Here is a 14,375-nt window from a genome sequence, read left to right as displayed (position 1 = left end):
TGTGATTACCATTGGGTGGATCGACAAATTACGCATGAACATATAATTTAATTATCACTTGCTTAAAGTCTTTACTTATTTAAGATCAATTTGAGAATGGTAAACCCTACAGGTAAAGTAAAGCCTTTTGAGAATTTCTTTTGCTAAACAATTTGACGCATTTGCGTTTGATTTATTATATGAAATGAAATCATCAGATGATAAACAATAGATTCGATGTTTCCTCTAAATAAAGTGTAACAGATCTGAATAGATGATTTATGATAATGATAATGTTCTAAATTTTAAAAATAAAATTTAAAATTTACTCCTGACTGTCCTCGGGCTCCTCATCCTCCTGAGTGTCGTTCTCATGGCTAAGTTCCTCTTCGCTAACCTCATCGGACTGAAGGTTTGGGTGTCTTTTGTCGTCCTCTTCGGATTCTTTATCCAAAGATGCCTCTTCTTGATCATCCTCCTCTTCAGCTTTCATATCAGCATCACTCATAGACATAATATCCTCAATGGATTCTGTTTCATTCTGCTTTACGGCAGTACGCCAGAAACCGTAACCAGGATAATAGTTCCAACTGCCGTAATTCCATCCATTAGAAGAAGGTTGCTCATTTTTCTGTGGCCTCTGGTTGGGTATCCGATTGATATTAGCATTCGAATTGGCTATACCTGTTATGATAACGGTATTGTTGCCAAATTTAATGGTACTGTTCCTATCCTCCTTGGCCAACTCTTTGGCCAGATCAATGAGCGCTTCGTTCAGTCCATACTGGGGAATGGCATTGCTGTAGGCAAGGATGCCAGCAAAGAACAAAACGGCGACGACAAATGAACGCATTTCGATTTTGATAATTTGAAAGACTTCAAAATTTTAAAAACTCTTTTACTGAACAGCCAAGACAGCGATGTAACTGTGACTATGCTAGATACAATGAAACTTATGCTATTTATAGTTACTTTACATGTAAATGAGGTGCAGTAGTCCAAGGTCTTTTACAAAATCTAACCATTGTATAAAATTCGATATTTTCTTGATACTTTGATGATATTTTGATCAATTTTCAAGTTGTTTTCAACAAAAACGGAAAACCAAAAATAAAAACCAAAAAAAAAAAAAAAAAAAACCCTGAGATAAAGCAATTGTGCAAATAGGCTCCAATTTCTTGGAATACTAACAAAATTTGGAGTTTTGTACATGTTGTGACTCATTCATTAGACAGTAGAGTTTGACTAATAGATTTTGTAACATAAATGAACATTTTAGATATATTGATAGAAATATTGATACAATTCATAATATAACCAGAACGTTAGGAAGTTTTCACAGTATATGAGGTATATTAAATACTTTTTTGATTTTTTTTCTGGGATATTCTATTGAATCTTTTAATGTACCCATAGACTACTGTATCACTGAGGGGTTAGACAACTCAAAATTATTATTATTATTATTAGCTTTGGCTGTTCATATACAGGTCTAACGTCCAAATATTTACCCAACCGTCTGAAGAGTACCTCGCACACGACTTGACGACTTCAATCAAGGTGACAGCTGTTGGTATGTAAATACGGTACGGCCATCACTGTACTGAATTCCATGGAAGTGCCATTTTTGCCATACTATGTATATCCCGTTGACCCCCAAAATATTGGGCTATAAAAAGCACCAAAGCCTGGAGAATCAACATTAGTCAAACATTTGGCATACAACAATCATGCGTACCCTCGTTCTGCTAGCTCTCTTTGGAATTGTCTTGCTGGCTACTGTGTCGGCTGCTCCGGTTGGTCCTAAAGACTCCAATCCAGAACAGCCAGAACAATCTGCTGAAGGCGAGAATAGTGAGGAAGGTGGAGCCAATGATGATGATGATGAAGAAGATGACGAAGACACAGTACAAGAGAAGGAAAATGAACCACAGAACGAAGACGATGACAACGATGATCAGTCCAAGGATGAGGACGATGATAGCGATGATAGAGAGGAATAAGAAACCAATGGATGGCCCTATCTTCAAAACGAACGTATCACAAAGTTGCGTTGTTAATTGTTTACCTAACTGTATCTATCCCTTATGAAATTTGAACAACTGTGTGTGTACTTTTGTGTACACAGTGGTAATAAAATAATTTAATTTCATTTTTCCCATTACACGTACATTTAAAGCCGTCATAATCAACAACCAAACTTATACCTACGCTTATAGACTTGAAGAAAAACCCAGCCTCTCTTATGACTCTATCAGTTTCTCATTAAGATCATCCAAATCCAATATTGTTTCCGTTAATAAAAAGCGATTTCCTTAAATCTAACCACAAGTCTTAATTTTTTAATAAGTATTTAAAGTTTTATTTTGGTTTGATGAATTCTCAAACCAATGAAATGTTTAATTCTGCAATTCACATTCATTGCTTTTGCTCAGATAATGTCTCGACTTAACGATGTGTAAATAGATTCTTTATATGGGACGATTACAGCACTCTTCCTATTTGTATGTTCAATATCAATATCACATGTGAATGATTAGAATAGTTATTTGCCAGTTACAACGATTATAATTCATTAAAACAGATTGTAAATATTTAGATTTTCACCTACGGAGGTTAGAGAGTAGAGCTGCATTCCTATAAAAAGGGCCGCTGCATCTGAACATTTATGAAGTTATCTGCTTCTGCTAAACTGTAAAGATGCGCACTTTTGTCCTATTCGCCGTGGTAGCTGTGTTGGCCCTAAACTGTGCCATGGGCCACTTCCGTGGTAACTCCAGCCATTTCGGCGGCAATTCAAGTCACATCGGCGGCAATTCAAGTCATTTTGGCGGAAACTCAAGTCACTTTGGTGGTAACTCGAGTCACATTGGCGGCAACTCAACTGGTCGTCACAACTTCTCCGATTGGGAAGTGCCCCGTCATTGGCCAAGATGGGGTGGTCATGGACCTGTCGTAGTCCATCCCCATGGCAACGGTTCCCTTTCCAACAGTACATCTGTCAACAGCACAAATGTGGATTAAATATTCATATAAATAAAATCTTAAAGCAGCCAAAAATACGCATTTTTTTCTTTCTTGTGGTTCTGTGTACTGGAAATTTCCCATAAAAACTGTTGTCAATATTTTTAAGTAAACTTTTTATTTTTGGCAAATAGCTTGTAAGTTTTTATTTGCAATTGAAACAATTGTACAAATATCAGGATCTTACGAATTTCTTTGTCAAGAAGTTGGCAAAACTTTTCCGTATAAATAGACTGTTCCGTGGCGAAATTCGAAAGCAGTTTATTTGGGAACTTCTTGAAGATCAAAACAGAAATGCGTACTTTGATTGTTTGTGCCTTGTTGGCCTTTTTGGCTATTAGCTTCGTTCAGGCCCGTCCAAATGAGGAGGAGTCAGATGTCTCGGACTCTCTAGTTGCTAACACAACTGAGAATAATGTTGTGAATGACTCGGAGACCACAGAAGCCGACGAAACAGAAGAAGAAGGTGAAGAAGCAGGCGAGGAAGAAGGCGACACCGATGAAGATGATGATGAAGAAGAGAGCACCAGCACCACCACCACAGAGGCACCTAAACACAAGAAGATCTTCTGGCCTAGATTTGGAGGACATGGACCCGTTGTTATTCACCCCCGTTTCAAAGCTGTCGCTTAAATCAATGAGTAGATAAACAGTTAAGAAGAATAATAAACGTTTAAAAAATCAATCAAGGGATTTCCAAAATTTTTTTGCATTTCTTTTTAAATCGAACATAATATTGTTCTTTCAATTGTCAGACAAAGTGCGATTGGAAGCTTCTTATTCAAAGCCTCTAAGGAAGGATTTCCGATCTTTAAAGTACATATGAACAGCCAAGTTAATATAGCCATTTGACATTTCCGTTTGTATGAACATTATGATTTCGGATCTTGTAAGCGCTTAAGTTAGTAAATATTGTTTTGTAGACTCCAATGGTCTTTGTTTTACATATGTTTATTCACGAAAAACTGATTTTCATCATCAATATTCGTCTACCAAACTTTGTAAATATAGTATGGAAATTGTTTCAAGCGGGTGAAACAGTCCGTGGGTGGCGATGAAATTGTTACATCCACTTAAAAGTAATCGAAATAGTTGTACATAGGAATATAAGTTTAAACAATGTATTTTATGCATCTGCGTTTTATCATTTCATATTGCCATATCAAAACAGGCGCTACGAGTTACTTCATTTTCAAATGGGTTGATTACTAAACTCTTTCTGTGATAGAGTGATCATGTGTCAATGGCTAGAATAACTATTTGCCAATTACAAGGCTTGCAGTTTATTGAAACAGATTGTAAATATTTACATTTTCACCGATAGATTGCTATAAAAAGAGGCGCTGCATCTGAATATGTATGAAGTTATCTGCTTCTGCTAAACTGTAAAGATGCGCACTTTATTCCTCTTCGCTTTGGTAGCCGTGTTGGCCATGAATTGTGTCATGGGTCATTTCGGCGGTAATTCAAGTCTTTTCGGTAATTCAAGTCATTCCGGCCTTAATTCCACTAGTCCCGGTGGGGTATGGCCCTGGTTCTGGCCCTTCCGTTGGCCACTCTGGGGTGGTCGTGGACCTGTCATACTTCCTCCATTGCCCAACAGTACAATTTCCAACAGTACACTCTCCAACAGTACATCTGTCAACAGTACAACTTCGGTATAATTATTTATGTAAATAAAATCTCAAAGCAGCCAAAATTATCTATTTGATTCTTTTTTTTTTTTTGGTGTGGTTTGCGTTCTGGAAAGTTCCCATTAAATATTCCGTCAATATTTTTGGCAAATAGCTTGTAAGTTTTTATTTGCAATTGAAACAATTGTACAAATATCAGGATCTTACGAATTTCTTTGTCAAGAAGTTGGCAAAACTTTTCCGTATAAATAGACTGTTGCGTGGCGAAATTCGAAAGCAGTTTATTTGGGAACTTCTTGAAGATCAAAACAGAAATGCGTACTTTGATTGTTTGTGCCTTGTTGGCCTTTTTGGCTATTAGCTTCGTTCAGGCCCGTCCAACTGAGGAGGAATCAGATGTTTTGGAATCTTCCACAACTGAGAATAATGTTGTGAATGACTCCGAGACCACAGAAGCCGAGGAGACAGAAGAAGAAGGTGAAGAAGCAGGCGAGGAAGAAGGCGACGCCGATGAAGACGATGATGAAGAAGAGAGCACCAGCACCACCACCACAGAGGCACCTAAGCACAAGAAGATCTTCTGGCCTAGATTTGGAGGACATGGACCCGTTGTTATTCACCGGCACTTCAAAACATTCGTTTAACTTGACTTGAAAATGAAGTTAGTTAAACATTTAAGAATAATAAAAAAGCGCTTGACAAATTTATAAACGGAAAACGACAAAAGCATATGTTAATTGAGTCAAACATAATAGTATTCATTCAATTGTCAGACGAAATGCGCACATTGCTTCTCTTGGCGCTCATTGGAGGCTTCGTTGTTGTCTCAGTTGTTTCGCATGGAGAGGATGAGACGAAACTCACAGACGAACAGTCCCTCGATCCTGAGCAGGAGGAGGTGCATGGAGAAGGGGAGGAGACGCTGCCAGAAGGTGGGGAGGTGCATGGAGAAGGGGAGGAGGTGCATGGCGAAGGGCAGGGGGAAATCATCTCAGAAGACGAGGATGATGATGAGGATTCGACGGCTGATAGACCAGGACCATATATACCGAATAATTTTTTAAATTATCCAGCTGCAGCTCCCGACTTCCGGCCATACGCAAGATTTGCCATACTCCGTCGGGGTGTACCTTATACGCCCAACATTGACTTTTAGGCAAAAAACTAAAATAATGAACACTGAAAACTTTCCGACATAAATGAGCTAAATTTACACAGTTGTATCAGTTAAAATAAACACACAGATGTTTTCACTTTCCGAGATGTGAGACTTAACCAATTAGTTTTTTCTTTGTTTTGGTTTATGGTTCAGTTGAAATGCGTCTATCTTATTGGCTGGTTGTGGTAGCTCTTGTGGCTATGTGGATTATACCAGAGATCCAATCCAGGGACAGTAAAGTTCACTGGAGTCCGGAGAATGAAAATATCTGCGAGAGGAACGAGAATTGCAATGGCAATGGCGAGAAGGATCTGCCGCCATTTAAACGAAAGACTTTCTACTTTGCCATTTAAATAAGAATAAATTCATTGATTGACATCAAGCAAAAGTTTTAACTGTTTCATTTTCATTATCATTGCAGATTGTGACTCAAAATGGTTTTGGTAAGTTCAGCAGTTTTGGGAGCAGCAGCTGGCACTGGTCTGGCTCTGCTCGTGGCCGTCACCATTGTCATGTATCGCTACTACTTGCTACGTAAGCGTGGCAAAGAATGGGAGGAACTGGACCGCTGGGAGGCGACTCGCATCATGCGAAAGCTGCAATTGAAGGTACGTTGGCAACTGCTCCCTTTGCATATCTCCACCACCTCTCCCTCCTTATGTAAAGCCAAGCTGACACTATCAAAATATGGTCCCGATATGTAACAGACAACGCACTGATTTGAGTGAGCGCTGCGTTTTATGTTTCTGACAGTTTCTGGCTTGCGTAAATACCATAACTGTGAGAGGCTGTGTCAGAGGAAGCGCGGAAAATGCATGATTTAAAATTCGCATGCGTAAAGCGAAAATATTCCAAATTTAATTTACAAGCCACCTAAATGAGATTGTGGCCCAATTGGAGCTTGTATTCAAAATTGTTATGAAAGCTTAGAGTCTATCCACGAGTAGTACTTGGTCTATGGTCCCCAAAGTCACAAAAAGCATCTCGAAATTGAAATGTCTTCTCTTCGCGGGGTTGTGGTTTTTTTTTTTTTTATTATTTTCGGTTTTCCTTTTGTCCCTATTAGCTTAACAAAATATATATTCTAATTGGTAATAGCTCAGTTTGAAAGTCTTTTAATCGGTCTGCTTATATGCCTGAAATGAAGTTTTTAAATTTAATTTGATTCTATTTTTAAAAAAGCTTCAGAGCCTAAAAGCAGACTGTAAAATTTTGCATCTTGTTGCTTTCATAGGGATTGTGTCTTTGCTAAATTAAACAAGGTCAGAATTGGTTTCTGTACTCGATATGGCGAATATTCATTCGTTATGGTTTGTGTATTAGATACACAGTGATGGTGCCTTAACTAGAATCGTTGTGTTAAGTAAATTATATTCTCTTCAGTGACGGATAGCAGGATTAGCAATTGCTACGGGTCACTCATGTTAAAAGATTTTTCATCACTGTTAGGAAACAAAATTGATCATTGATAAAAAATTCTTAAACGCTTTGTGAAGCTGTAACTTTGCCAAATTTTAACCGATTTTCGAAAGTGATATCTCACCTTAATACTATTTAATTCAAATTTAAATTAAAATTCTAGTCACGCAAATTATCAAGATGCTCTTACAAGCGAGAACACAAAATGCACACAATGAACAACAAAGTATTTCAAATGACCTTAATTTCATCACATTTAGCTCACATTTAGTCAATTTTTGGAATATTTGAAAAATGCATGTCTATATTTTATGCCATTATAAAACACGCTAAATTCAGTTTATATATTTAAATGACAATGCTTAGATATTGGCAAAAATACAGTCATGAAAAAAGGCAGATTTCAGTTGTTTGATTGCTACAACTTTTTGATTGCTGTAACTTTTCAAACTTAAATCTGTTGAATTTTAAAAGTGCCCATCAAATAATTAGAAATAAAGAAAGAAACAAGTTTCCAAAATATGAAGTTGGTGCTTGCTCTTAAGGATTTGGACATTTGCCTTATCATTCGCTAGTTCAGGACTTGCAAATTGAAGTCTAAGATAATACCAACTCATTAAGTAAATCGAATTACTATTGTTACTGATCCATTGGATTCAATCCATCAGTCAAAAATATTGATGAGCACTGTGGCCGTTTCAAAAAGGAATGGATATCAAAGTGCAGCACCGCCAATTGAATTGAAGAAAGGACCTCTAAACCTCCAGGACAAAGGGAACTTTAGTTTCTCGAGGTTTATTTCATGAATGAAAGTCAGTGCAGGACAAAGGTCAGCGAACAAAGATTCATTGAATTCACAAAAGGACGACGCGCACTTGCAGTGATCTGCAGTTTTTGTTTTGTAAAAAAGAGAGAGAAGAGAACTCCTGAATGTCCTTTGTGGATGGTGGTCCCTGCGACCCACAAGAAGACTAGAGACATTAGAGGCATATATATTGTGTGTTTTTTTTTGTTTTTCTCTTCGTAAATTTAGGTTTATAGCATTTGTTTTTTATTTTTATTATATTTGTTTGCTTTATTTTTCTTCTTGTTTTTTTTTTGGTGGTGGTCAAGGACAATTCGCTTGCAGGACAATGCTATTAATCACGACTCTTTGGCCGAGTGTGTTGTGGTCAATATTGTGGCTGATTTAGAAGGCCATCACCCAGGGACTGTAGCTGGGAGGTAATCGTAGGTTGTTCGTTGAGTTTGTTTTTTTTTTTGAGGGTTGATCAAGCAGCCAACACTAACACTTAAACACTTAACGTCTAATCAAATTATAGAAACAACAAACAGAAACCAGAAACGCTTATCACCCTCTTCTAACCACTTGGATATACTGTAGGTACACTAACCCCCTCAATGTCAGCGACGACAAGCCAAAGCCAGTTAATGAAAACAGCATTTACAATCATAAAACGCTTCAATGGGTACGCTCTGTAGCACGCGTTGGGCTAGGTCACCAAAAACCAACGAGAATAACGACAATCATCCCCATATCCCAGACGTATACATACGTATGTATGTATATCATTTATGTGGAAATCAAATGCATAATGAAACATATTTTGATACGGCTTCAAAGCCATTCAAACATCGAGTTCTCCGTTTGATTTGCAGCCGCTGCGGACGCCATTCTTTAGCTAGAGATACATTTGTATCTGTGATCTCTTTGATTGGATTCCGAATAAATAAATATGGCTGTTGCCAGCAGAAAATTTGGAAAATAATTAATTTATCGCCACATTTCATTGTTTGGCATATTTCATTTTATCTATTGATTTAAATTCGGTACCTGAATAAAAGAATTGATATTAATAATTAGCCTAGACTAACTTTAACTAGCACAACTAGTTTGTTCTTTAAGAACAATCAAGCTCACTAATATGATAAACACAGAAACATAATAGTTTTTAATAAAATAATTCATAAAATTTATGAATAGGTCAGTTTACATTTCTTATTTAGAATATAAAATGAAGCAAAAATGTACTTTATATTTGAAAAGCTTTTATTTACAAATAAAAATATGATACCTAAAATATTTGAAAATTATCATCGTCTTATTAACTCGAAATTTGTGATATTTTCATAACCGATTCTATATTTAATTTTGAACATAATATTTTAAGTCAAAGTCATATAAATTACATTTTGATTTCTATTGATGGACATTTTGATTTAATGACATTGTTTACTTTAAGCCAATCTAATGGATGTAAATATATCAAACAATTAGTTAATTATATGTATTATGATGCCATTTGAGCATGAAAAGAGTTTACTATTTACATATACTTATCAGTTAGAATAGCTGATTGGTTTCTATGGCAGTTATATGCCATTTAACCCTTAAAGGACGCTAAGGACTCTCGGCTATTGACACACAAACACGCAAAGCTCATTCGTAATTTATTCATAAACCAGAAAATATGAAACTACTTGAGCTATAATGAAGTCATATTTGTTAAATCAACAAAATATACATACATACATATACATATAGTTATGTATGTATGCATGTATATGTATATATGAAAGTGGTTCACCATTCAGCATGAAGGAAAAACAAACCCCTCAGGATGGTTGCCCCTTTCTTTCTTTGGTTTCCATCCGTTTGCCTGCATATTCGCATTTAAGTAGCAACAATGGCCAACAACAATCAGTCAAATGCAAATGTCACAACCAATTAATGTCAATGATGATGATTTGCCCGAGCGCAGGGATCTCAACAGGGAGAATCCCGCGACTGTGGTGGTGGGTTCGGGTCGGCCATCAAAGCGAAAGCCCGTTCAATGATACCAAATCTTGTTTTTCTGCATCTGTATCTTTTTGCGGAGTATTTTGTTTTTCCATTTTCTGTATTTGTTAACGTATCAAGCGAAACAATTTCGTTATGCTTTCATTTGTTCAGCGTTTAGACGAGTTTTGTTCACAATTAATATAAGAGATAGATAGAGAGACAGAGAGAGAGAGAGAAAAAGAGATATAGAAATGAATGAAGTTTCTACGAAGTGTATTTGTATTTTACTTTTTTTGTTTCTTTTTTTTTTTGCATAAATACTTTCTTACATATAAAAAGCAAGTCAAATAGCACACGATCCTTTTGGGTTTTCTTCAAAATTAATCGAGCATGAAAAGAAAATGCACAAAAAACGGAAGTGGTCAAAGGGAAAACTCAAGTGGCCCTTCACTTGAAAGCAACAAAAAACAATAGAAACATAAATGGTCTAGTCCAGATGGAAGTCCTTCTGCCAAGCACGAGACCAAAAAACAAAAAACAAAAATAATTTAAGAATCCTACACAGCTGCCCTACATACACGAGCAGGCCATAAGAATTGGTCCTTCCCTTTTTTTTCGCATTCCATTGCATTGGCCGGCCCGCCAATTAAGCATAGGCCATCATCAACAGACAAATCGAAAATCCGAAATATCGCCCCCGTAAAATCGTTGCATGGATGTTACTACTATCTACATACACACATACATACATATACGGTTTTCAATGGCAATTGTCCTACGTTTTATAGCCACTTAACATATGATCAACTGGAGGACATGGCAGACAGACAGACAAACACACAGAGACACCTTCCCCCCGTTACAATACCATGAAAAGAACAATTATGTGAAAATCCTTAAAGTCAGTTAACAAATGATAAAAGTACCTTTATAATTCTATGTAATGTAACCCAAAAATCAAGCAAAAAAAACAAAAAACTCAGAAAAGAATAACAAAATTTGTCTCTTTGCCCCGTCGGCAGCGTCAGCGTCAACGGCGGCGGCAGCGGCAGCGGCGCAGGCAGCAGCGGCGACTCAATGTCTGGCTAGGTAGAGAGCCTCAGACAAAGGCGCAACGTGTGTCGCTCTGAGCCATGAATGAATGGGCCTGAAACAGTGAATGGACCTAGTTGATGATGCATGATCCTGGCCCATTGTTAACACTCGAAGAGAATGCATCAATAAAAACATGTTAAGAGAGCGAGAGCGAGTTGACAATGCGTTAAGCGGCCACTTGGCTTACAAGTTGGCATGAAATTTGGCATTTAACGGTTAGGGGGCTGCCGATTTTTCTATAGAAATTTCAATACAATTCATGAATTTAAACCGAAAATATTAACTAATTTTGGTTAATTTGTTTGTAGGGGCCGAACATTTGTGAGGGAGGGGGAAAATCTTTTTCATCTTAAGTTCATTTTGCTAAAATATTCACATATACAATCATAATTGTGCAAGAGATTAATCGTATAATACGGATTATTTGCTGGTAGCAATCCAAAAACCAAATATATTTGCTTCGGGGCATAATGTCAAATTAGAATATCACTTTCTAATGCGAAAGTTAAAGAAAATGAATGAAAATCAGTCAAAAGCGATAGTTCTTTTAAGAATTTTTTTTAACATAAATTTTTGGTAAATCTGCGTTTTTAAGATATTATATTCGCCGATTTCTAAGCAATTTTGAAAAGGTTATATCTTATTCAAATGGAATTTAGTACATTTTAAAATGGTATCAAACATTTGGATATTTGAAAAAACTACGTTCGACGGGATTTTTAAAAAAATCATGATTTTATGCAAAACGGGCAAACAAAATGAGTTCTTGAGATTTAAATGCAGATCAAAAGATATTATTCTAAATTTAAAAAAAAAACTGACTAAATTAGAGCTTCATCAAATTAAAGCTTATTGGAATTTTTTTTTGAACTTTGGCATCATCTCGCTTTAAAAGATATCTTGATAGACAGCGTTACATTCCATTTTAAAATTGAATTGAAGAGCATTAAAATGAAATATCACTTTTCAAAATCGATTACACTTTGAGAAAGTTACAGACAAAATTAAATTTTTGTTATTTTACTGTATTTTGATAAATGAATCAACTTTTCAGTGATTCTTTTAACAGCACTTTGATAGAGTAGAGCATTGAAATCCAGATCACTGAACTTTAGAAAAGTGCGACCAATCCTAACTATACTATCTATGATTCAATCTTTATAACAAATATACTGATAAACAAATTGCTTAATATAGAAAGCTTCTCTGATGAAAAATAGCATACTGAAATCTATGTTAACCAAATATAGTCATCTCAATTCTCAATCATATCCTTAACCAATTTGTGTAGTGATTAAATCAAGAGAACTTTAAATATCAGCTATTTGGTACAATTTTCATTTAAAAAATAATAAAAATAAAGAAACAAAAACCCAAAAGATAACTATAAGAAACTACCATTTGGTTCAAGTTTTTGTTTCTAAGAAAATTGCTAATCGAAATTAGGGCATCAAGTGCACGAAATTAAACTACAACTTTTAGTTTTAATGATAGCCAAAGAAAACGTTAGGATTCTAATTCGATATAAATCATTTAATGTTGATTTTATTCTCATTTGATTAAGTTTATAGCCATTGGGCTTGTCTTGAATATTTAAAGAGTTTTATAAACTCCTCAACTTGAAATTTAATTCAAGTAATAATTCAAAAGCTGAACAGTAGAATTCGTTTCAAACATGCCAGCTACAAGGGCTCTTTATTGCGATAGGCCTACTTGCCATTCGCCACACACTCACACTGACACACACACTCGCAGAGAATCACACTAGGCCATCCTTAGAGCATACCTGCCATTGTTAGTGATCTGTACAACAAGACACAAGGGCGGAGCATAAATGGCAACAGTTGCCGTAAATGGTGACTAAATGGCCGAAGAACTAAGCAAACAACCCTCAAATTAACCAAACAAAAGACTCTGGTGGCTCGAGCAGAGAACCAGAGACCAAGAGCATGGACCAGGGGTGAAAATCCACCCTTAACATCGGACAGAATTTCTATATAAAGCAGAGGTTGCTAACCAGCAACCAAATAGTAACGTTCAGTCAGTGATCGTGTGCACAACCACCTTCCACATTCGAATAACGAATCAAACGAAACGAATATGTCTCGCTCTTTCCTAATGGACTCACTTCTCAGCGATATGCCTCCGAATATGACGAAGAAGAAGGAAACCTCAGTGGTTGCCGGTGGAGCCAGTGCAGCAGCTGCCGCTGCAGTGGCTGCAGCAGCCATGTTACCAACTATTCCCATGCTACCGTATCCAGCTAGCTATGTGGGCAGCTATCTGTTCTCTTTGGGCATACAACAGCAACAACAACAAGCAGCCGCTGCTGCAGCTGCCGCCGCAGGATCACTTCCACATAGCTCACTCTATCATCCGTATGCGCAAATATTTGCCTCGAAGCGCAAAAGCAGCGGATTCAATGCCTACGAATCATGCTATCCCTCGCCTCCATTGTCAGCTAATACCACCAATGCCACGGGTGCATCCAGCTCCTCACAGTTCCCAGCGATTCAGGGCGTCTATGGAGCTGCATCATCGGGTCTTCCTATGGTCGAGCCAACTAGCTTCTGCACATCCCCGTCGGCTTCGTCTAGTGCCTCATTGGATTTCAACAATACGTACGAGGAGCAGCAGCAGGGAAAACGCTTCAAACATGAGTCCTCTTGCTCGCCCACCGTCTCACCTGCCAAAAGCCAGCCATTGGACATAACACCCTTGATCAGTGACTATGCCGATTCCAGCAAACGCATTCGCACTGCCTTCACGAGTACTCAGCTGCTGGAACTGGAGCGCGAGTTCTCCCATAATGCATATCTGTCGCGGCTACGTCGGATCGAAATTGCCAATCGTCTGCGTTTGTCGGAAAAGCAAGTGAAGATCTGGTTCCAGAATCGCCGTGTCAAGCAGAAGAAGGGCGGCTCGGAGAGTCCCACATTCAATCTGTCCACCAATTCGAATGGCAGTCCTCAGGCGTCTCCCTCTCCACAGCCCAAAGTATGTGAACTGAAGATCGAGGCATAGCATTTGAATATGGATACTTTTGTTGGCTTATTTAGTCTTAAGAATTCCTGTTTTTTTTTTCTAATCGTAAGACATTTATTTTTTTTTTTTTTACCACATTGTGAATGACGAATTAGATATAATATATATATATAATAAATAATTATATTGAACAAAACACAAAAATTAACAGAAAGTTATTTCATTTGCGGGTCACATTCTGTAAGTCACATTGGTGTGATATCCTTTCGTGACCTTTGTTATTACAAAGTTTGGATCA

The 14,375-nt window shown here is 37.1% G+C and overlaps 5 protein-coding genes across 6 annotated transcripts in view; 4 read left to right on the top strand and 1 right to left on the bottom strand.

Annotated features, from left to right (window-relative positions):
• Positions 1-304: 304 nt before the first annotated feature.
• LOC6638621 (retrotransposon Gag-like protein 5) lies at positions 305-832 on the bottom strand. The gene has a single exon (XM_002062150.1). It carries the CDS (start codon positions 830-832, stop codon positions 305-307), a length of 528 nt encoding a protein of 175 aa, XP_002062186.1.
• A 2,419-nt stretch (positions 833-3,251) lies between these two features.
• Positions 3,252-5,891, top strand: LOC6638567. Its single transcript, XM_047012101.1, has 4 exons — positions 3,252-3,630; positions 4,517-4,661; positions 4,950-5,275; positions 5,365-5,891. The coding sequence occupies exons 1-4, from the start codon at positions 3,298-3,300 to the stop codon at positions 5,791-5,793; spliced, it is 1,233 nt and encodes a 410-aa protein (XP_046868057.1). The 5' UTR covers positions 3,252-3,297; the 3' UTR covers positions 5,794-5,891.
• On the top strand, positions 4,374-4,705 carry LOC26529366. Its single transcript, XM_015179154.3, has one exon. The coding sequence runs from the start codon at positions 4,395-4,397 to the stop codon at positions 4,665-4,667; it is 273 nt and encodes a 90-aa protein (XP_015034640.1). The 5' UTR covers positions 4,374-4,394; the 3' UTR covers positions 4,668-4,705.
• An 89-nt stretch (positions 5,892-5,980) lies between the features above and the next one.
• Positions 5,981-14,375, top strand: part of LOC6638914 (synaptotagmin-5) — a 30,892-nt gene continuing 22,497 nt past the window's right edge. For both annotated transcript variants that reach the window (XM_015179103.3, XM_023181652.2), the window contains exon 1: positions 5,981-6,404. In XM_015179103.3, the coding sequence (XP_015034589.1) occupies positions 6,231-6,404 (174 nt within the window). In that variant the 5' untranslated portion in view covers positions 5,981-6,230. The remainder of the gene's footprint in view (positions 6,405-14,375) is intronic.
• LOC6638571 (homeobox protein Hox-B3a) lies at positions 13,116-14,186 on the top strand. Its single transcript, XM_002062157.3, has one exon. The coding sequence runs from the start codon at positions 13,193-13,195 to the stop codon at positions 14,114-14,116; it is 924 nt and encodes a 307-aa protein (XP_002062193.1). The 5' UTR covers positions 13,116-13,192; the 3' UTR covers positions 14,117-14,186.

Source organism: Drosophila willistoni (genome assembly GCF_018902025.1).
Source record: "Drosophila willistoni isolate 14030-0811.24 chromosome XR unlocalized genomic scaffold, UCI_dwil_1.1 Seg144, whole genome shotgun sequence".
NCBI classification, from domain to species: domain Eukaryota; kingdom Metazoa; phylum Arthropoda; class Insecta; order Diptera; family Drosophilidae; genus Drosophila; species Drosophila willistoni.
The sequence above is the reverse complement of the archived record's forward strand: the minus strand, read 5'-3'. Positions and strand labels throughout refer to the sequence as shown.

What these genes read in the sequence shown, in the direction of transcription:
- LOC6638621 (XM_002062150.1), bottom strand. Translation starts at nt 832, where the DNA reads ATGCGTTCATTTGTCGTCGCCGTTTTGTTCTTTGCTGGCATCCTTGCC.
- LOC6638567 (XM_047012101.1), top strand. Translation starts at nt 3,298, where the DNA reads ATGCGTACTTTGATTGTTTGTGCCTTGTTGGCCTTTTTGGCTATTAGC. An exon ending in CTGTCAACAGTACAACTTCG is followed by an intron (nt 4,662 to 4,949) that starts GTATAATTATTT and finishes AGATCAAAACAG; the next exon opens with AAATGCGTACTTTGATTGTT. An exon ending in ACCGGCACTTCAAAACATTC is followed by an intron (nt 5,276 to 5,364) that starts GTTTAACTTGAC and finishes AAACGACAAAAG; the next exon opens with CATATGTTAATTGAGTCAAA.
- LOC26529366 (XM_015179154.3), top strand. Translation starts at nt 4,395, where the DNA reads ATGCGCACTTTATTCCTCTTCGCTTTGGTAGCCGTGTTGGCCATGAAT.
- LOC6638571 (XM_002062157.3), top strand. Translation starts at nt 13,193, where the DNA reads ATGTCTCGCTCTTTCCTAATGGACTCACTTCTCAGCGATATGCCTCCG.